The 23,700-nt window shown below is 42.3% G+C and overlaps 1 protein-coding gene across 10 annotated transcripts in view; it reads left to right on the top strand.

The window, feature by feature from the left end:
• The first annotated feature begins 2,289 nt into the window (after nt 1-2,289).
• The window catches only part of LOC308312953 (circadian locomoter output cycles protein kaput-like), a 34,327-nt gene continuing 12,916 nt past the window's right edge, over nt 2,290-23,700 (top strand). Inside the window, exons 1-20 of one of the 10 annotated variants that reach the window (XM_080759770.1) lie at nt 2,290-2,387; nt 3,671-3,815; nt 4,584-4,748; nt 5,553-5,679; nt 5,997-6,059; nt 6,215-6,378; nt 7,653-7,744; nt 10,178-10,267; nt 10,709-10,826; nt 12,673-12,786; nt 13,058-13,176; nt 14,021-14,103; nt 16,103-16,209; nt 16,453-16,600; nt 17,052-17,127; nt 18,298-18,448; nt 20,329-20,441; nt 20,785-21,069; nt 22,123-22,281; nt 23,440-23,634. In XM_080759770.1, coding sequence (XP_080615896.1) covers nt 5,663-5,679; nt 5,997-6,059; nt 6,215-6,378; nt 7,653-7,744; nt 10,178-10,267; nt 10,709-10,826; nt 12,673-12,786; nt 13,058-13,176; nt 14,021-14,103; nt 16,103-16,209; nt 16,453-16,600; nt 17,052-17,127; nt 18,298-18,448; nt 20,329-20,441; nt 20,785-21,069; nt 22,123-22,281; nt 23,440-23,634 — 2,094 coding nt within the window. In that variant the 5' untranslated portion in view covers nt 2,290-2,387; nt 3,671-3,815; nt 4,584-4,748; nt 5,553-5,662. Of the gene's footprint in view, nt 2,388-2,622; nt 3,077-3,670; nt 3,816-4,583; nt 4,749-5,552; nt 5,680-5,996; nt 6,060-6,214; nt 6,379-7,652; nt 7,745-10,177; nt 10,268-10,708; nt 10,827-12,672; nt 12,787-13,057; nt 13,177-14,020; nt 14,104-16,102; nt 16,210-16,452; nt 16,601-17,051; nt 17,128-18,297; nt 18,449-20,328; nt 20,442-20,784; nt 21,070-22,122; nt 22,282-23,439; nt 23,635-23,700 lie in introns of those variants that run through there. The other 9 variants (XM_080759772.1, XM_080759771.1, XM_080759768.1 and 6 more) reach the window with 9 other exon arrangements.

Genomic DNA, 23,700 nt, shown 5'->3' with positions numbered 1-23,700 from the left:
GCTCTATACTCTTATGTTGTTGATGGTTTTCGTGGGTGTTTTCAGGAAAGGCTTTTTACCTCTGAGATGGAAAGATGAGAGGATGGGGAGGAAGGAGGAAGGACGGATGGACGGACACGGGGTTCATAAAACTGTTGAATCTCATGAATAACACATAGGATTCATTTGGTTATGCAACTCTCCATCATTTAGCTGGGGACCACCTGGAACCTCCTCAAGGACCACTGGTGGTCCCCGTGCCCATGACTGTGGATCTGCCACATGATGTCACAAGTGGGGTCCTCTGTAAAGACGAATATTAAAAGTCCATAGACTTGGATGCTACTGTGCCACATGACATCACGAGTAGGATCCTGTTTCCCCCCCCCCAAATATTAAAAGTCCATAGACTTGGATGCTACTGTGCCACATGACATCACGAGTAGGATCCTGTTTTCCCCCCCAAATATTAAAAGTCCATAGACTTGGCTGCCACATGACATAATTTCTGAAAGCCAGACGTTGGAGGGGCTAGCATCCCTAAAACAATATAATTGATATAATATAATCAATGATTTATCATTTAATAATCAGTCATCATTTATATAATAATCAATTAATAACCTATCCCTATTTGAGCATGTTATTATAATCAAAGCGTTAAATATGTATTGTAGATCGGCTATTTTCACTACTATTTTTAACAAAACCACTGATTTTAAGGACCGACCACTTCACGTTTGGGAAACTATAACTGTTGGAGCTATAGTTCTGGTCCATAGCTCTAATGCCAGAACTAATTGCAATGCATTATGGACCAGAGAGCTATAGCCCTACTGATCATGAGCACTCTCCCACTACAGGTTTAAGGAGGTTTACTGTGACAACCCACCACCCACCATGCCATGATGGTGATGACCGTATATGACGTCAACGTTTTATCGAGCGTGCTGATGAGTGATGACCAATGGCCTATTGTACCGACGTAACAATGGGCAAAAATAAATTCAGTACATTGCAGAAAATATCAATAGGCCTAGTGAAAATTGAAAATCTACAAGCTCACAATGCAAAATGTGTTGTGAGCTTAATTGTTGCTATAAGTTGCTATTTTCACTATATGAAATATGGCTTATACCTTTACCTGGAATTAGCTATAATGGCATAAAAAACATTTGAAAGGGCTATGTGCTCATACTTATTTTTGTTATTTTATTTCCACATGCCACAAATTGTGTTTCTGAAATGAGTCTATAGCCTAATTAAGTGTGTAGCAAGTCCTCCCTAGGCCCTAGCTTCCTTCCTTAAACATTTTGAACTTCACTAAAGGGAATCCACAGTTGAGCCTCCACGTCATGGACTGCAGCAGCGCGTCTGATTGGCTGTCGAGGGAAACCCCCTTCCTCCTCGACGACCTCGCCTCGCGGGCCACCCTGGTGGTGGTTGTGTAACGTTACGTTTAGTTTACCTCTGATTGTACCGCAGCCTCTGTGTGAGTGATGATGATGATGATCACCACCCATTCACTAAAACATATGTCCAGGTCCAGCGGTCCAGTCCAGACATCACGTGCCCTGCAAAATCACATTGCCTTTGTGTATGATATGGGGACGTGTGCTTTTTTTAAATACATTTTTATTTCATTTTTAGAGAGGAAAAATGACAGGTATATACAGGCATACAGAAAATTCAAGTAAAACGTAATTCAAATTATTTGCCAACTAGGTTGCCAAATCCTATATCCTCGCACCCCTGCAGCACCAGCACCACCATTGACAAAGAAAAAAGGAAAATAATAATACTAAATATTATAACGACAACAACAATTATATACAACATACAACTACATTGTAGCCTACAACTATAGAGACGGGTGCTGTATTTTAAGATGTTATAAATGAACAGCATTGCACAAATAAAGGTAAAACATTCATTTCGATGTGCATATCATAAAGGGTTTAGACAGACTGCATGGACAGATATCAATAATTTATCACAACCGTCAAATAGGTCATAAAACATGCAGAATCCCATAATATTTAACAGATATCTATATAACACAAATCTGTCTGGCATTCCATACGAGTCGCTTCTTGAATATAGGCCTAATTAAAATACTAGCCTACAAACATGTTGCCTTTTGCTTGCTGTTTGCTCTCTCTCTCTCTCTCTCTCTCTCTCTTTCGTCAGATCACTCATCATCATACTGTACTTGCAGCTCTGCTGTGTACACTGCGCATGCCTGTACGTCGTAATATGAAGTAGGCCTCCTGTTTTTCTACCCAACTCAGGGTCCAGCCCACCCCCCCCCCCCCCCCCCCTCCTCGCCCCCCCCCCCCCCCACCGCCCGCTCCATGCAACCTTTAAAAAAGCAAAACACGGAGCCAAATGGACGGGAAATCGGGGAGGTAAAGGCTTTTTGATTCATAATACGACGTTAATAAGCCACATACACGGACCGGGAGCGTTATAAAGTACAGTGTTTTTTTTTAGTGTGCGGAAGCGATCGGACTGCAGAGAGAGAGAGAGAGAGAGAGAGGGAGGGAGGGAGAGAGAGAGAGAGAGAGAGAGAGAGAGAGAGAGAGAGAGAGAGAGAGAGAGAGAGGGAGAGAGGGAGGGAGGCTCAGGCTTTGGAACTGTTTCCGCACGCTTGAGGGAGAGCAAGGCCCAGTGACCCACATTCGGAGCGGTGTGTGTATGTGTGTACTTTGTGCGCGAGTGTGTATGTGTGTGTGCGCGGACGGATGAGTGGGCGAGCGAGCGTGTGAATATGTGCCAGTGCAGTGTATGTGTGTGCGGGGAGTCTCTCTCTCTCCCTAGTGTGTGTGTTTATACATCATGATCTGCCGCGAAAATGTGTCGATGATCGCCGCTCCGAGATGACACATTGTATCGTTTTGATTATTCGTTCTTATGTAAAAGAAGAAGGGGACGCGCCGTCTTCTCCGGCCGCGGATGTTTTGTAACAGATTCCTGGTCGGTGGCTACATTTTGGAGATTATATTATTCGTGCACAATGTCAGTGGCTTCTTGCGTGACAGCTAGCTTGAGCGAGCAGGGCTCTCCGCGCCAGCATGCAAAACAAATGGTGAATGATGTATGTACCTTTTATTAAAGGGTTGTCAGTAAATGTGTTATATGTGCGCCGTGGATCGGAACACTTTTCATTCATTAACGGGGGAGGATTCCGGAACAAAGGGAGGGGGGACGGGGACAGTACAGTGGTGTTCTCTCTCTGTATACGTCTATATATGTACCTGGACAGTGTTGTTCGGTAGCATAAAGCTTAGCTACAGTAGCTAGCTCCATAGGCTGCTATATGGTTTGCTTTTCTTATGGTTGTATAATGATGAACACCTGTGGCTTTGACTGATCTGGTTTACTGTCTGTATACAAATCTGATGTTGTTGTTTTTTGGCAGCTCTGCATTTCCATGTGTGGATCAAAGTTGACAAAGGCTTAATGAAATGTGAAATGATGGTATTCCTCAGTAATGTACAGAGCCTGCTGTGTAGACTCACTGTATTAGCGTCTCATGTCATGTCATATGTGGAACTGCCCTGGCAACCCACTTAACGAACGTATTTGCATTTTAATTCCTATATACATCGCTGGCTATGTTTTATTGGTACTTTGCACTGAGACATATCAGAATCAGAATGCCGAGTGCATCTTCTTGTGTGTTCTGTAGGCCTACGTATTGTTGCAGGTGTCGTGGCGATCAGGTGAAGTGAAAGCATCCGTGAAGGTGGTCAGTTCAGTGTACGGATAGAACGTCACAAGACCAAGGCTCACACGCACTATAGACTAAAGACTGTTTCTTCTAGACAACACAAGTAAGTTTAACCCATTTACACAGGACGATTCTAAAGAAAAAGCTTCTAAATCAGACAGTTTTCTGAAAAACCTATGTTTCTATATATCAGTGGTAGCCTACTCAAACTATTTAATGTCAAGGATCCCAACAATTATCTGTAGATGGACACGACCCCATCTGAAAATATGTTGTTCCAGGGACCCCCCCCCCCCCCCAGAAGCAAAGATTTGAGTTAAAAACTTTCTCTCTGAAAGAATATATATTCAAAGACTTGCTTCACATGATTCACGATTTTTCAAAAAATATAGCAGATCTACAAGCTCGTAGCGTGCCGTGCTATGAGCTTGTATATCTGCTATTTTTCAATAGCTAAAGTATAACATAATGCTTTAAACACCAAAAGGGGTTCCCGTCCTGCATTTGACCAATGTTGTGGTTATCCTGATGACGTAAATGCCGGAGTGTTGAATGCATGCCTGACATTTCTTTTTTTATTAGTTTCAGAATAACTTTACTGCACTTTCTTCATTCCTTTCCGAGGCCTTGATGACCTAAACTTTTTGTTTTGTTTGAGTAACTGAGAGCGTAAGACTTTTAAGGAGGGGAGGTTGGGGTCAGGTATTTTCCTGTTTTTAAATAATGTATAGGCTAGTTTCCGTTTATATTGGACACATTATGTAATTGACCTATTATAGCTGAACATGAGTGGAAAATCACCCCCCAAAAACTGCCCTCTCTAGTGACCTATCGGGACCCATTTGTCTGCTATGGTTCCTCCTGTGTATAGGTTGGCTCGACAACCATGTTCCTCCCACGGTGGTGCAGTGGCCTTTCACGACCCCGATGACCACGATGTTAGCTTTGACCTTCGAATCTGCACTGACACCCAAACCCCTCACTCACGAGCCCCGAGACAACACCAGTTAACTGACAGTGCACGAGTTGCAGCGGGGTGAGAGCCTATATTTCACACACATGCACACAGCTGTCCTGCCTCGAATTAGCTCATGAAATGTCCCATGGTTAGATGTTTTACTGACTGTGTGTACTGTACATGATCTACAATGTGATCTATATGGAATTGATAGTGTGGTGCTTTTACCCAAATCCCCTGCGACATATTTTCTATAGTACAAAATGTTGTCCTGTTTAAAAATGTGTGCACACATTTCTTGTTCTGTGCTTATTTTGCTATTAGAGAATGTCATATTAATTAGCCTATGTGTTTTATTTATTTATTTATTTGGTGAGGGCCTATTTCACTCACACATGTACACAGCTGTCCTGCCTCGAATTAGCTCATGAAATGTCCCATGGTTAGATGTTTTACTGTGTGATCTACAATGTGATCTATATGCGCTATTTAGGTAAATTTGATACATGGAATTGACATATAGTGTGGTGCTTTTCCTCAAATCCCCTGCGACATATTTTCTATAGTACAAAATGTTGTCCCGTTTAAAAATGTGTGCACACATTTCTTGTTTGCTATTAGAGAATGGCGTATTAATTAGCCTATGTGTTTTATTTATTTATTTATTTGGTCAAATACATTTTTAGGTTATATAATGTTATGCAATTTCTACAGCATATATTCTTTTTCATGAAAAACAGAAAAAAGGAGAAAGAAAAGGACAGAACAAATAAGACAGAAAATAAATGTGTCCATATTCTTTTCAGATTACAGTAGTCAAAACAGTATATATGTACAGTATATAGGTGTGCATTCATGCATTTGTTCCTTTGTTTCCACTAGGAATGATCCCGTTTCACGCTATGTTCATATTGCTTCCCCTGCAGGTGCTCATCCAAATGCCGACCTCACGCCTAAAAAGCCAATCACTACAGCCCTGATCAACAGCCACCATGACATCTAGCATAGGGTATATATATATGCTTCAACACGTGCATCCACATACACACACACACACACACACACCCCAAGAACACAATTGGACTCTCACTGATGTCCTCGTAACCTTCCAGGCACAAACAATGCATTCCTTTTCCCCTCTTTGCCAGTCTCTCTCTCTCTCTCTCTCGTTTTTTTGTGTGACCTAAAAATAAACCCGCCACAGGCATGTAGGAATCCTCTCGTTAGGAAACGTCCATCGTTAGCTATAGTAACAATGCATACCTTGCTTCCGAGCTGGCACGCACAGACGCAGGTCGCTGTAAAATGTTTGTGTGTCTTTCACAGGGATGATTCTTGTAGCATATTTGATGGCTTGATGGAAGAAGATGAAAAGGACAAAGCAAAACGGTGAGATAGACGGGCCGATTCATGCACTCGTGTTGTATGAGAGAGTTAGTTATATCAGCGTGCACATACAATAATATAACATTTCATTCATGGATTTTAATGACTAAAGCAAGTGATAAAGAACCAAGAGTCTGACATGCAACATGAAATAACAGCAATTTTGATCGCAGTGTGTCCCGTAACAAGTCCGAAAAGAAACGGAGAGACCAGTTCAATGTCCTCATCAAGGAACTTGGCACTATGTTGCCAGGCAACACCAGGAAGATGGACAAGTCTACCATCCTGCAAAAAAGCATCGACTTCCTGTGTAAACATAAAGGTGAGGACACCACAACCCACTTTCTTACCTAACTTCCTGTGTTTAGGTTCTACTGCACAGACTGAAGAGCAAGTTGTTTCCAGAGGCTACAATTCTATTCGTCATGAGATAGGGCTGGGCAATATATCTATAATTATATTAATACTAGAGTCGAGTGACACTGGTTCCAAGTTTCCAACTGGCCTACTTGGAACCAGTTTCTTATACGTGCAATACGCAATACGTATACGCGCAATACGCACTGCGACTCGGGCAACACGCCGAGAGGGGCAACAGAATGTGCCAAGCCGACCCTCATAATAACAAATTTCTCTGTGGCTCCGCCGCGTAATAACAAGCGGCCGTGTGTGCGGAAATAGCCGATCTGGATGAGGAAATTCAGCGCTCCCGTCGGGAGGGGGGGGGGCAGATATCCTAAATCCCTGCTTGGAACGATGCAAGTTGGAATTGCATGCCCCACCCAGTTATTATGTTTGTGTCCCTTTTATGCCCATACGGAGTTAATTGTCGGGCATGCCCAAATATCGAGTCTATGCAGATGTCAGAACATATTGTGATGTCAGAACAGGCCAGCTCCATTATGGAGATCTAGGACCTTTTGTGACGGTTCTGGACAACCATGGGTCCGACCGACTCAAGGCCGGGCACTGCACTCCCTGTGGTGGTGTGGAACACGTGTGGCGAATCTGAAGTCGGTGGGACAAACGGTTCACAAGTTACATGGATTACAGACACACACACACACACACACACACACACACACACACACACGTGTACACAGAGACTTGGTGCACTTATAGATAGATTGTGATGTACTAGATATTGTGAGAATATCGTAATATTGTGATATGGCATAAATGTTGTCTTTTCCTGGTTTAAAATGCTGCTACAGTGAAGTGGTGTAATCTTTCTTTTTACACCATATGAATTGCCATTACCCACTGAGTTATTACATAGGCATTACTAATGATTGTTAATTAAACAAATAGTCAAATCATTGTGTAAATATTTTGTGAAAACACCAATAGCCACCCCTATATCACAATATCAATATTGAGTTAATGGTCAAAGCTTTTTTGATATATACTTTTTTCCATATAGCCCAGCCCCACTGTGACACCTCCATGTGAGAGTGTTTTCTCTTGTTATGAGACCTTGTAAAAGGGAAGTGGCACTTAATGTGTTTATGACTTTTTTTTATGATGAGGCTAACTGTTTTGGATGAGGGATTTCCTTATATCATTTATAACACTGTCTTCCCTGTCGTCCCACAGAGATTGCTGCCCAGTCAGAGTCCAGCGAGATCAGGCAGGACTGGAAGCCCCCGTTTCTTAGCAACGAAGAGTTCACCCAGCTCATGCTGGAGGTCAGAAATCTCACGTTTTATTTCTTATCTTCTTTCCTGGTCCTATATATCGTCACTGTCGGGTAGAAGCCTTGTATCATTCTCCATATTTCAACTTTTAACCCATTTAGACCTGAGGATGATTCTACAAATGTCTTCTAAATCCTGACAGTTTTCAGAAAACCCTATGTTTCTATGTCAGTCGTTCTTAAACATTTTCTTGTCAAGGGCCCCAAAAATGTTATGGCCGCCAACCCCCATCTGAAAATATGTTGTTCCAGAGACCCCCCCAGAAGCAAAGATTTGAGTTAAAAACTTTCGCTCTGACAGAATATATATTCAAAGATTTGCGCCACATTTTCACAATAAAAATAAATAGCAGACCTACAAGCTCTTCTTTTTTTTTAGCTTTTCAATAGATAAAAGTACAACATAATGCTTAAAACACCAACAGGGGTTCCCGTCCAGAATGGGTTGTTAATGATGCTTGTTTTGCAAACATGACCCGCTTTAATAACTTCTAATTAGTAGCTTATTGAGTAGGATTAAAATGTTATCCAATGTATTATTAAAGGCATTTGAAATGGATTCCAATGAAAAATAGCAAAAACAATATTCAGGATTTCAATTCAAATAACACAAATAGCTGATCTACAAGCTCAAAGATCGGCTATTTTTGCTACGACAGTAATATGCAATGTGGCCCTCTGGAGTGAGTGTGGAAATATAGTGGCCCTCGCCATCATCAAAGTTGCCCACCCCTGCCCTATACTGCATTGTATGACGTGAAAAAGTAGCGGAAATCACAGATCTACAAGCTTGCCATCGCAATGCACCGTGAGCTTGTAGGTTGGCCATGACTTTCCCTACTTTTGAAATATGTATATTATTTGCCTATAATGACACGCCCAAAACAGGGATGTCATCTTGAACGCGGTTAAGTCTGTCCGTGGGTTTTCATGAATATTGAACCATTGAAACGTATTGCCAAGAGGTTATGACTAAATAGGCCTATATACGGTAACTACCGTACACATATCAAGGGTTGGATTGGGGGTAAGTCCCTGCGACATACTAGCGTCATGTCCAGGGGGTGTACTTGTACATCAAGCTGCCTCACGCTACAGAAACAGGAGATAGGCTCCTGCCCTATGGGCCTCATGGCTCGGCAAGGCTACTTACTTACTACCGTACAATGCGTACATATAAAGCGGAAGTGGAGCCTCCTCCCCACTTCCGTTTCGTCTTTACAGTCGTGCAAATTTATCCTGATATAAATAGAAATCATCTAAGCATATATAGCTTGAAATGCAGAAAATGGAAATTAAAGAATACAATGTAAAGACATAATTAAAATATATAAAATATTTTCGTGAACGGAAAGCACGAGTAAGGAAACGGCAGCTTCCTTACTCAGATTTCAGGAGGTGTAGTTCCAGACTATATAGCATTGGCGAGATTGTGGAATAGTTGTCTGGCTACGCAAAACTACCAGCCTGTTGTGAAGAATGACACACAATGATGAAAATAGTTTGGCTCCATGACGACCTGACACTGACCTATAGTCAGGACAGCAAGCTAGCTAGAGCAATGAGTTCAATGCAGCATTAGACTGTAACTGGATGTCCCATGACATCAGTGTCTTCTCTAATGTCTAACGTATAGGGGAAAAGCACTTACACTTAATTAGGGGAGCAGCATAGCAGTTAATCAAACTAATTGATTTCATCGTCAATTCATTCATATATATTTTTTACTGATGCTTTTTTTCCTTCTTCTTCGTTCTTATTAAAAACACCCTTCCAGAGGCTACAGTTCTATTCTTCATGAATTCACCTGCACCTATAGGGCTGGGCAATATATCTATAATTATATTCATATTGTGATATGAGTAAAACGTACTAGATATTGTGGGAATATCGTAATATTGTGATATGGCATAATTGTTGTCTTTTCCTGGTTTAACCCATTATGAGCGGGAACCCCTTTTGGTGTTTTAACTATGTTATACTTTAGCTATTGCAAAATAGCAGATCTACAAGCTCATAGCCATTTTTGAAAAATCGAAGAACGACTGACATAGAAACATAGCTAATTCAGAAAACTGTCAGGATGTAGAAAACATTTTTAGAATCTGATCTCAGGTCAAAATGGGTTAAAATGCTGCTACAGTGAAGCGGTGTAATCCTTTTTTCACACCCGTTCTATGAATTGCCTTTACCCACTGAGTTATTACAGTTATTACACCCTTCTCCATTATTCGATGAATTAATTTATAATTAAAATAAAATAATCCATAGTTGCAGACATTACACTTAGTGTATTTGGTAGGTTTTGGCAGCTACTGTATGTCTTGGCTTGTGAGTGAAGTTGATGCTTTGATCATAAAAGTGCAGGATCACATCTCCGGCTCAGAGCAGGGCTGACATGTAGTTGTCGTGGTGTTGTTGTCAGGCTCTGGATGGCTTCTTTATAGCCATAATGACTGATGGCAACATCCTCTACGTCTCAGAGAGTGTCACCTCTCTGCTGGAGCACCTCCCGGTGAGTAATGCACTTCAATCATTTTAATAACTTTACTTGATTATTTGTATTTTATTTTGGCTACGTACGTATGACTTATACCTACATTTCAAAGACAAATAATATACTTTTGACTCCGCTACATTTCTAGGAAGAGAAATAAAAAAATGAAACGTTCACGTTGTTGTTGAGTAATATTTGACCAGGAGGAGTATGTATACTGGGTTTATTTAGTACTTTGTCCATGACTACCGATGAGTGATGGGCCTTGTGCTGGCACGGCATGCATTAGTCATGTGTTGTGTTAGTAGAACAGGTCTAGACGGGATCTATTGTGTGCCATTAGGTCAAACATTTCAATATGTTTTTTGTGCAATGACAGACTTTATAATCTATATGTTGTGTGTGTGCGTGCATGCATGTGTGCGCGCGTGCATGTGTGCGTGCGTGCGTGTCCATCAGGCGGATCTGGTTGATCAGAACATGTTGAACTTCCTGCCACAGAGCGAACACTCTGATGTGTACAAGTCTCTATCCACACACCCGACTGACTCCGAGCTTGGGTCAGATTACCTCAAAAGTTAGTACCCACCTTTTTTTTGTAACCTACCGTCCCTATTCTGGGGGGCAAACATTAGGCGAAAATAGTAGATCTGTGAGCTTGTAGATCGTCTTTTTTTTAATGTGTTATAAGAATCTATATCAAATCGATACCAAACCACCATTGTACAATGAAGTATTATAGAGGTCTTAAGTGGTTAATTAGAGTAATTGATTATAAAAAATCTATTACAATCCTTTTGTGTTGATTCGTTGATATAATAGCAATTGAAAACAAATGATTAAAAAAAAAGTGTTTCTCGATTATTCAATTAACCTTCATGGGCAAGATTAAGTCGGTTAGAGGTTCTACATTTATTTTCGGTTAATTGCCCAAGCCAATTGCCCAAATCAAAACACTGTAATCTGTGGTGATATCAAGTCCCACAAAACCTCTGTGGTTTTGTGGACCAAAGCCTTTGTCTGGCCCTTAAAACGTAAATAACATTTATGATGTATTATACACAAATCTTAGCCAGAAACTTGTCTGGCCCTTAAGACTTAGGTCACATTCTCACCTAATACTTCGGTAGACTCATGCGTATGGGCGGAGATTTTGGGATTCTTGCATATTTAATTTGCTGCAGTTTGCCTTCACACTGTCATCCGTAGCAATTGGAAACGCAGCAGGGGGGACCTTTATCAATGTGTTCCATTCATAAACCTAGCCTACAACACAGCCTACAACACAGTGAAATCTATGGTGATAAAATTATACTCATAACGTGCATGTGTCGTGCCGTCTGGGACTGGACCCCCCCTCTCTCTCGCTCTCTCACTATACGCACGCAGCCACACACTGTTCTTTTGGGCATGCAGGTACAGCACTGAGCGCACTGATATAACAGACAGCAGCGCAAAATGTTTACATGTTTATTGAGATGAAAGTTCCAGTCCCCACTAGTCCCCACACAGTGACAGCACTCCATGTTTACGGCACGCACAGACAGAACATTCTGTAGGCTATAATACTATTACACTGCACTGCAGTGTTTATGTGTTTTCTTAAGCAATTGATTAATATACTCGTCCTCATTTCGATCAGGGCTTCAGTCTCCTCATTCGACCACGTCTATCCACGGTAACGGGACATCTTTGCGCTGCGTAAAATATGCTTTCTCCGTCTCCAACTGCATGTGTTCAGCTCCTCAACCGCCACATTGTTTGCTTAATTTCCTTTATTTACTGCGGATTGCATTCACACCTGCACCGAATCGTAATCAAGTGTGATTGGAAGCGAAACCCCCGTTTTTGCTCGGAATATAATGCGGTTCTTTGATACGCATTACGATTCGAATGAGCCTCCACACCTGCCAAACGAAGTGCACTTTCTGAAAATGCGCAGCAGAATTTGTTTTAATCGCAGCAAAGCTCTCTGGTATGAATGTGACCTTAATATCATTTATTACGCATTACTCACAAATCTTAGCCAGGACCTAAGTATATAGCCATAATTTACTTGGGGGTCCAAGATGTCCAGTCACAATAGATCATCACTTCACACAATTATAGTGGCCATTCACTCAGAATCTAATAACCTTGTTGTTGTTCATCATCTTTAAACCCTGATGTGCAAATGGCTTTGGCCAGTGTTGTACAGAAACCTTGTATTTGCCATAAGACAAGATTCCGGGAATCTTGAAAGACTGGTTTATTTCTTCCGATAGTCTATCTTTCATTTTTGACACATTACAATGCACTGTTTGCGACGTTCCATCCCAGGTTACACAATCAAACCCTTTCTACTTTCTCTCCTGCGTGCCAAAGCATAAAATGTCACAATTTTGTTCGTAGCGGTCAGTACTTGACATGTATTTACTCTCCAGCTAAAAACCAGCTGGAGTTCTGCTGTCACATGCTCCGAGGGGCCATCGATCCCAAGGAGTCCCCTGTCTATGAATATGTGAAATTCATAGGCAACTTCAAGTCTCTCACCAATGGTATGTAACTGAACTTCTGTGGCGCAATGGGCTCTTCAGTAGAAAGTCATAGTAGATTATATGCTGAACTATGACACACATGATGTTTGTGCATTACCATAAAAAAGAAAGGTGAAATAGCAGATCTACATGCTCATATTGCGTTGCATTGTGACGTGTTGTGAGCTTGTAGATTGGCTAATTTCACTTTGGTTCAAAGTATTGTGTGTCTTCCCTTGACACAAATGGAGAGCAGCACCGTGAGCGCTAAACATCTGGTCTCTGTTTTTAGTTCCCAATGTGACAAGGAATGGTCTAGCAGGGGTCTTACAGCGCTCACTACAGCCTGCTTTTGATGACCAGGTCTGTTTCGTAGCCACGGTCCGCCTCGCCAAGCCTCAGTTTATCAAGGTAAGACATGAAGTGAAGTAAGTCATTTGTTCTGTAGGGTCATGTGGGCCACACCTTGTTAGACTTTATTTACTGTAGTGTACATTTGTGACCTACTACAGACTAAAGACTTTACTTTTTAACAAAGCATTTTGTTAGCTTCACGCCTTTTCATTGCCACCCTTACTTTTTTTTATTCTGTACTGTAGCACTTTGAGTTTTGTAAAGTGCAATATGAATAAAATGTATTATTATTAATGCCAGATGTTGCTTACTTATTTCTAGGGGGAAATGTTTTAGTGTTTTTATTTATGCAGCACTCATATTAGAATAAAACAAAGTCTTTGAATTTATAATTTGTTAGTCCGTCCGTCCAACAAGATCTCTCAAAAACCACTGGGCGGATGGATTCACCATGGAATCCCTCCATGTGCCACCCCATGCTCCACAGCCTATGGCTATTACTGATTTTGGTGGCCTTTCCTCTAGCGCCACCCGTAGGCCAAAATGTCCATTTGGATATCTAATGTAAGAAGATATATAATCAATATCTATCAAAAGCTAATGTATTGTATACACCCATGCTCCCATTTGAGTGACCACATGACCTTGCTTCTAGTGCATATTTTTTATTTGAGTTTGACATCCATGTTCTATGTTGTTGTTATGGTTAACCACTCAAACCCTATTTTGAGCACATTTTCAATAACTTTCAAAAATGTGCTTTAAGTTGTTAAGAATCAATTATATTCCTCAGTGGACATAGTTCAAAATATTTTCAGAAATATGTGAGTGATTTTGATTGAGCAATTCACATAATAACCCTGACTGAATATTGTATGTTTTCTTTCCTCCTGTGTCTTAGGAGATGTGTACCGTGGAGGAGCCCAATGAGGAGTTCACTTCTAGACATAGTTTAGAGTGGAAGTTCCTCTTCCTAGACCACAGGTAAACAAACATGTGCACGCTCTCACACACACACACACACACACACACACACACACACACACACACACACACGCACACGCGCACACACGCACACGCGCACACACACACACACACGATAGAGATGTCACGATACCAATACCAGTCTAGCGTGTATTGTAACTAACTGTATTGTGGACACGATAAGAAGAAACCAATACCAGTATCGGAACACTGCCCAATATGCCCTTATTTGGTCATATCGGAATCGGCGAATATGCCAATCTGAATGAATGAATGAATGAAAAACTTTAGGATAAAATTATACAAAAAAGTAAAAGAATTAAAATAAGTGCAATATAGCACAAATAAAATAATATTCCCAAAACAAAAACAAAACAAAAAACAAGCCTCACTGACGCAAGTATTGTAATTATTTCCTTTTTTCCCCTTTATGTTCGGAAAGAAGTAGGGAGAAGTAAAAAACGTATATAACCCTATCCCTTTATTACTGTAATTTCAGCGTCATTGCTTGACATCAGTACATACCAACATGGTATAAACTTAAATAAAATAATTCACAACAGAGAATTTAAGAAGTACATTTACTTAAATGTAATAATGTAAGTCATATGTATTTATAAATATGTGTATGCTCTATAATGTATTCTATTCTATATATCATATTATCAATAAAAATACTACTTTATATATTTCATATAATACATACAAGTACAATTATCTAAGATGATATGCTATTGTAAATCTTCCTCCCTATACTGTACCTCATAATAATGCATTCTTTATATCTTTTTTTGAACTGGTTCACACTTCCACATGTTCCACATGCACACTGTTCCATAGTTTTACTCCACAGATTGAAATACAAAACGATTTTAGTGTTGTCCGAGCCACTCTAGTCTAACCACCGATCCCATTGGGTAAGGGGTTGACTTGACACTATGGCAGGTAAATAAAACCTTTGGGCATGTGGAGTTTGCTTTCGAGTTGCCCAAACGTGCAAGTGCCCATTTGATTGAGGAGTCTGAGGATGCAACCGTCTTTAGTTTGCTATAAACACAACACAAGATATCTGTCTAAACAAACACCAGTGTGCTCCGTATCCCCTTCTATCTCTCCCTCTCTCCCACACATGCACGCACGCACGCACGCACAAACACACACACACACACACATACACACACACACTCAAAATAAGAGTGTTTTTTCCTGGTCATTGGACTATCGGATTGATATCGGTATCGGCCTATATGCAAGTTGCAGGATCGGGAATCAGATCGGGAATGGAAAAAGAAGGTATCGGGACATATCTAACACACACACACACACACACACACACACACACACACACACACACACACACACACACACCAAAAGCACTTCTCACCCAAATGTAAATAACATTTTCAACACTTCACTTATTCTTTATAACAACAAGGCTGGTGTAATTACTAAGAAATTAACTGGGAAAATTATTTTCACTGTCCATACTGGTTGTTACTCAGCCGACCACCGGATGGCAAAATCAGGGAGGAAGAGACGAATTGAGTGAACCCTCAACCCATTCTTTCAACACAGACAGGATCTGTAGTTGCCTGTTTTATTCAGACTTTTTTCACTGAGAAGCGGTTTTAATTTTTATAGACAATCAAATATGAAGCAGTTTGATTGCACAGGTTTCAGTTTGAGAGTACAGATACTGAACATCAGGTGTCAAGTCTGTTCCTATTCGCCTGCTTGCTATGGAAATCGAAAAATAGACATCGAAGACATCCTTGCACGTTTATAACCACATTGAGTGCTCTAGACAGATAATGTCAAGTCCTAAAGCCAAGACAAATTAAAAACAGGAAAAGTATAAAAATCATGGCACTATTCTTTAAAGAAGAAACACAAACTTGACCACTGTTGACATTATTGATTGATTTAAATAAATGAAAAGGCTGACCTACTAGTGTGTTTCTGATCATTGGTGACATCTTCATCATGTTCTTGTTTCCAGGGCTCCACCTATCATAGGTTACCTTCCTTTCGAGGTTCTGGGAACGTCGGGGTATGACTATTATCACGTGGACGACCTGGAGTCCCTGGCCAAGTGTCATGAGCACTGTGAGTAATCACAATGAACCGTAATCAAGCTATGGAAACAATGTCACATATAAAGCAACACAATTATTTTAGTAGTGATTTAATAGAATAGATTATACCAATTATGCTTCCCTATAATATCTATATAGCAAAAGCAGTATATTGTCCTATATATTTCTGTATGACATACATTCTCAGCTTGTTTTGGTCGTAACCACTCCGTTCTCCATGTGTGCGGCTTGTTTTTGTTTTTGTTCTGCTCAGTGATGCAGTATGGTAAAGGGAAGTCGTGCTACTACCGTTTCCTAACTAAAGGTCAACAGTGGATCTGGCTCCAGACCCACTACTACATCACTTATCACCAGTGGAACTCCAGACCTGAGTTTATTGTCTGCACACACACCGTTGTCAGGTGACCCTGCACTCTTGTTTAGACTTTTTCGAACACATTGCCAAAAAACTCTTACGTGATAAAGAAGACATCCTCACTCACTTCTATTGAGCTAGGTATATGCTTTTTTGGCCAGTGGTGGGATAGATTGATTTGACTGTATAGTGGTTCTCAAAGTGGGGTCCAGGGACCCGTAGGGTTCCTTGGGGGGTTTCCAAATGGACTCTTAGAGGTCTCAAGGTCTGTACAAATAGAACCAAATGGACCCGTCCATTTGTACATTCTCAGAGTTATGGGGGTCCTTGAAATTAAAACGTTTGAGAACCACCCACTGATATATACAAAATATTCTCTGGTCTCTGCCTGACTCATTTGACTCAAACCCACATGTGTATAAATAAATGTGTGCACACTCACACACCTTATCTATATATTGTCTCCCCCTTCTCATCATCACCACTTCTGTCTGTAGCTATGCGGAGGTGAGGGCAGAACAGCGCAGGGAGATGGGAATTGAGGAATCTCCCCCAGAGATCAACGTGGACAAGGTGAGAAGTGACTAGTCACTAAGAACAATGATCGTGCAATGGACAAACATTTGCCTGAACAATAAATGTACAATGGGCTCTATGCACACACGCCATTTTGGAAAGAACTTGGGCCCCTTCTCTACTTCCTTCACAGGTGTTACCGCTGATACTAATGAAGTCTCTGTTCCATTCTGCTCAAACAGACAGTGTTTCCAGGGGTTCCGGGTTTTTAGACAGCTGGTGGATGGAAAAGAAGCTCAACCCACGTGGCTGAATGCCGCAACGGCCAGATTCCCGGAAACCCCTGTGCCGCGTGGGTGGAGCTTCTTTTCCATCCACCAGCTGTCTAAAAACCCGGAAAAGACGCCGGCAGACAGCGGAAAACGGCCTGTCTTCCTAGGTCTGGCAACAGCTAGAGTCAGGGTGCTGCTAGTGTGCCATGTTGGCTCACTGGAAACACTCTGCTATACACCAGTGGGTCTCAAAGTGTCCTTGACTTGAGTGGGTTCCATGGCCCTGTACGGGTGTGTAACTCTGAGAGTGTGCAAATGGAATTGCACACTCAGAGTTATGGGGGTCCTTGAAATAAAATAGTTTGAGAACCACTGCACACTAAATGGAACAGAGCCTTAATTAGTATCATCTGTAACGAAGGAAGTAGGGAAGTGGCCCGGAAGTAGGAATAATTATTCTGTGTGCATATAGCCCATTGTAGCAAAGAAACAAATTATATTATATAAATATACTGAGTGTAGGACACTTCATCGAACTTTCATGAACTGAGTAAAAGAAGACCAAAATGAGCTACTTTACCTGCTTTTTAAGTTTGTGACTCTAAGAGAGTGGAGAGTCTAGACGTGCCCTGCTCATTTCATCCATTATCCATTGACTTCACAATTATTGGGCTCACTGCCTGGAACTCCTCATTCTCTGACCTAATGGAGTTCAATTATTGGTCAGTGATTATATTAACGGGAGAATAATATAGTTTGTTATCAGAATTCAAACTGTACTTGGAAGTTTACAGCTGGTGGTTGGAAAGCTTTTTCAATGAACGGTAAAGAAAGTATGTGCCATATAAGCAACTGTTATTATCTCTTTTGTCTTTCCTGTCAGTCTCTACCATTTTTATTTATAGTTTTAAGAATATCAGTTTTTTTCTCACTCCTTTGGTTTTGTTTCTATTAGAGCCAGGACTCTGGTTCAGAATCCCAGCTCAATACATCCAGCCTGAAGGAGGCGCTGGAGCGCTTCGACCGTAGCCGCACCCCCTCAACCTCCTCACACAGCTCTCACAAGTCCTCCTCACATGTGTCTGACAACACATGTCACAGCACGTGTAAGTGCACACACACACACACACACACACACACACACACACACACACACACACACACACTGTGACACACACAAACAAACATAAGATTGCAGATTCAAGTGGCCGAAATGAGTTTTCTCAGATGGATGGCTGTCGTGTCCCTTAGGGATAGGGTGAGAAGTTCAGTCACTCGAGGTAGAACCGTTGCTCTTTCACATGGAAGGTTGCGACGGCATCTCGCACGGATGCTTCCTGAGCGTCTCCCTAGGGAGGTCCTCTGGGTGTGTCCCAGAGGAAGAAGAGACCACGGGAAGACCAAGGACCAGATCATAGGGGGATTCTATCTCCATGCTGGCTTTGGAACGGCCCAGGGTTCCCTCAGCATGAAGCGGCTAATGTTGCCAAGGGGAAAGGGAAGTCTGAATCTCTCCGCCAGAACTGTTTGCCCCCATGACCCAGCAGCTCCAAATAAGCGGTAGAAGACAGATGGATGGATCACTACACATATGCATGAACACACACACACACACACACACACACACACACACACACACACACACACACACACACACACACACACACACTCCCGATATACAGATGTAGCCTCACACAGGCTGGCAGTGGATCACTGAGACATCAACAGTGACACAGTGAGGGGGATGATTAAGCACAGTTACAAGCTGATATCGTTTATGTCGGGCAGAAACCTTGTAAACCGGTATCCATATTTCAACGTTTATATTATTTTGTAATATTTTAATGCCATACTTTGTTGTATAACAGTGTCACGCAAATGTAGCAATAATAGCGTTCTACGGTACAAATTCACAACAGGTCGCAATGTGACGCGTTGTGAGCTTGTAGTCTTAATATTTAACTAAATATTGGAACACGCAGGCTCTGGAAAAAGTAATGGCTTTGGACATACAAGGTTTTCACCCGCCAGCAATGATATGTTGTGGTCACGCAGAGTGGTGTGACTAAGCTCTGTTGTAAGCTGATATGTTATGGTCACGGGGGAAGCTGACAAGCACAACTCTCTGACTCACTGATGCTTCTATTTCAGTGGTTTTCAACCCTTTTCATATCAAGGTTGTCCATTATTTATTCGGCATTTGAGCCACAGACCACCATTTTGATGAGATTTCGCCCAAAACTTAAGATTTATGTCAACAATTCCATGCTGTATTGATGTTGGTAACTTGGTACCACAGGAGAGATACCAGGCAAATGTTGATTAAAAAAATCACACCGTGTGAACTGAGTGGTGCAATTCCCCCCCCCCCCCACACCCCCCTCTCTCTCTGTCTGTCTCTCTCTCTCTCTCTCTCTCTCTCTCTCTCTCTCTCTCTCTCTCTCTCTCTCTCTCATTAGCAGGCACAGCAATACCCCTCTCTCTGTTTCTGGTGCCCCCTACTGGTATAAATAAGTAACATACTCGTGCTCACGTGCACACACAGGTACACAGGTACACAGGTACACGGACATTGCTGCTTGTAGGAGTGGTTGCACCACTCAATAACGATTCTTCTACATTCTCTAATCTAAATGTAGACGTCTTGTAAATTAAGTAATGTCGATGTTTAACTATAATTTAAGTCTCGAGAGCGTAAATTGAAACCAGTGAAGACAGATGGGAAAGAAGGAGAGAGAATGGGGGGGGGCAAGCAGCAAAGGTCGTCATAAACGGGACTCGAACACGCGACACACTGTCAGGCAAGAGCCTATATGTGGCATGCGCCTGGACCACTAGGACAGTAGGCGCACGCTCTCTAGAGTTAAAGATCTAATAAGGATCCATTTGGTTATCAACTCTCCGTCACTTAGCTGGAACCCCCTGAAGCATACCAGTGGTTGAAAAAACAACAAAAAAACAACAACCCACTGTTCTATTTCCACAGCGACAGCTTCCAAGCTCCACATGGACACGGTAGCGGCCACACCCCCCAGGCAGTCACTGGCCTCTACGGTGGAGATGACGTCACAGCGCCGCTCCTCCGTCAGCAGTCAGCAGGTGAGACGGCAGAAAACATGGAAAAGTACAATAGAGCAGTGGCTCCCAAGGGGTCCTTGATGGAGTTCCAGGGGGTCCCCAGCTAAATGATAGTTTGGAACCAAATGGACCCTTATGGGTCTGTAACTCTTGAGAGTGTACAAATGGAACCAAATGGACCGGGTTCATTTGGTTCCATTTGTACACTCTCAGAGTTAAATATATTTATTTATATTGTAAATTGGGGGTCCCAGAGATAGAAATGCCAATATATGTGGGTTTATGGAAACATTTATGGGAAATTCTCTTCTAGTACACATCATTCTCCATCATTCATTATTTTGTATCCTCCCCATATTTGTAGTCTATGAGCTCTCAGACCACTGGCCAGAGTGTAACTCCAAGCATGATCAATCATCAACAACAACAACAACAAAAACAACAGCAACAGCAGCAACAACAGCAAAAACAGCAACAACAACAACAACAGCAACAACAACAGCAACAGCAAACACAACAGCAACCACAACAACAGCAACCGCAACAACAACAGCAACCGCAACAACAACAGCAACCGCAACAACAACCGCAACAACAACAACAACAACCACAACAACAACAGCAGCCGCAGTTACAAACAAATGTACAGGTGAGGATTAGACACCACCTAGTGTCTCGACTCTCGAGACCACACCGTTGTCAAACGCTTCCATCAAAGAAGTAACTCCACTTCTGTTTCATCTTTGCAGTCACGTAAATAATTCCTACCTTTAAAGGAAATTAGTCTAAGCATATCTAGCGAACTGCTTTAGCTAGCAGAAATGGAAATTCAAAAATATATTTGAAAGATATTTTTAAATATATTTTATATCATGACAACTTCCTTTGAACCGCATTCAGGGGGCGCAACTGTACAGACTCTACGTAGCATTCAAAGTTAGTTTATATGTTTTCCAAAGGGAACTTTAAAAGCCTCTTATAAGTGGAGTGTGATTGTACAACCTTTAGTCAGTTCTAAGAAATGTGGCATTTGACATTTAGATTCTTATTGCACAGTCTTAAGGTCCTTTCAGATGAGGAGCTATTAATGTGCCTAGTAATTCATTCTCTATAACCCCTGCGTTTACAATTTTTTTGTAGCCCGGAGAAATTGAGGGATGACAACAAGCAAGTGTATTTACTGTACATGAACGCAGTCCGGTGAAATTGTCGTGTTTCGTGCACACGCACAAAACATCCAGGACTGACTAGACCTAGATTGTGTTGAGCTTTTTATTTTACACTTGCGTTGTCGCACCCCTCATGAGCAGACCTGTTGATCCAGGCAACAACGTCAGCGTTAATCAATGCCCGTCTAAAAGTAACTTTATGATGTTTACAATTGTTTTTCTTGTATTGTCCACCACTAGAGGTAGCCCTTAGACTTTATATTTTCATTCATCAAGCTTGCTTATCTGGTATGACGTTTTTGTCATACCCCCTGGAATATTTTTCACCTCTGTTAGTTAGACCTATATGTTTTTCTACCATTGCAAATTCTGTTATCAAAATGTGATCATAGCAGGAATATGTTGTAGTTTCCATACAAGTGTTTTAGCCCGTTGCCAAATGGTGTGTGCCTGTGCTTGCGACCCGTGCGTGCGTGCGTGCGTGCGTGCATGCGTGTGTGTGTGTGTGTGTGTGTGTGTGTGCTTGCCTCCAGCCGGTGATGGAGTTCTCAGCCCAGGTGAACGCCATGCAGCACTTAAGGGACCAACTGGAGCAGAGGACCAGGCTGATCCAGGCCAACATCCAGCGGCAGCAGGACGAACTACGCAACATCCAGGAGCAGCTGCAGAGAGTCCAGGGACAAGGCATCCAGGTAGGGGGAACCATGAGGGACAAGGCATCCAGGTAGGGGGAACCATGAGGGACAAGGAGTCCAGGTAGGAGGAACCATGAGGGACAAGGAGCCCAGGTAGGGGGAACCATGAGGGACAAGGCATCCAGGTAGGAGGAACCATGAGGGACAAGGCATCCAGGTCGGAGGAACCATGAGGGACAAGGAGTCCAGGTAGGAGGAACCATGAGGGACAAGGCATCCAGGTAGGAGGAACCATGAGGGACAAGGCATCCAGGTAGGAGGAACCATGAGGGACAAGGCATCCAGGTAGGGGGAACCATGAGGGACAAGGCATCCAGGTAGGAGGAACCATGAGGGACAAGGCATCCAGGTAGGAGGAACCATGAGGGACAAGGCATCCAGGTAGGAGGAACCATGAGGGACAAGGCATCCAGGTAGGAGGAACCATGAGGGACAAGGAGTCCAGGTAGGAGGAACCATGAGGGACAAGGAGTCCAGGTAGGAGGAACCATGAGGGACAAGGCATCCAGGTAGGAGGAACCATGAGGGACAAGGAGTCCAGGTAGGAGGAACCATGAGGGACAAGGAGTCCAGGTAGGAGGAACCATGAGGGACAAGGCATCCAGGTAGGGGGAACCATGAGGGACAAGGCATCCAGAAAGCTGCTTCAACGTGTTTTTTTAGTTGCCATTTTTTTAGGCACATCGAGCAGGCCAGCAGTTGACGACCTAAGGGGGCGGTTTGGGGATGAGGATGAGGTCATCGATATGGTTTTGCAGAGTTCCTTTTCATCTATTGCACAGAAGCTCTTAACTAAAGAAAAATGTACTGTGTGTGTGTGTGTGTGTGTGTGTGTGTGTGTGTGTGTGTGTGTGATAAGGCTTGCACTCAGGGTGGCTCCCGATGTATATGAGAGCATAATGTTTCCTGTATGTTCTTTGTATTTTAAATGTTTTGTTGTATGCCTTTAGGGGTGGGGGGACTATTGTTTGTCTTTGTTTAAATAAATACTTTTCTTCTATTTTACATTCTACATTCTATTCTTACATATTTTGCAAATTCTTTAATAAAAACTGTAGAAAGTACGTTATTGTCGCACTGTTGTAAAGTCCACACAAATTCATGATCAGACTGATCAGATCAGACTTTAACGTGATGTTGTTTCCGCGGTGACAGATGTTCCTGCAGCCGGGCGGCACAATGAATGTCCAGCTACCACAGGTGGGCTCGGTTCAGCAGACGGCTACACTGACCAATCAGGTTCAGCAGACGACTCTAAACCCCACCCATACTGGAACCCAGCAGCTGACCATCCAGCAGCAAGCTGCTCCTCAGCAGAGCCTACAACAACAGAACACCACCCTAGCACAGGTGGGTCTCATTCAATCAGCAGAATTTCAATTCGTTTTTCCATACAATTCCTTAGAATTTATTTGG

Source organism: Protomyctophum bolini (genome assembly GCF_963924005.1).
Source record: "Protomyctophum bolini genome assembly, chromosome: 3".
NCBI lineage: Eukaryota > Metazoa > Chordata > Actinopteri > Myctophiformes > Myctophidae > Protomyctophum > Protomyctophum bolini.
This window is presented reverse-complemented; position numbering and strand designations above follow the sequence as displayed.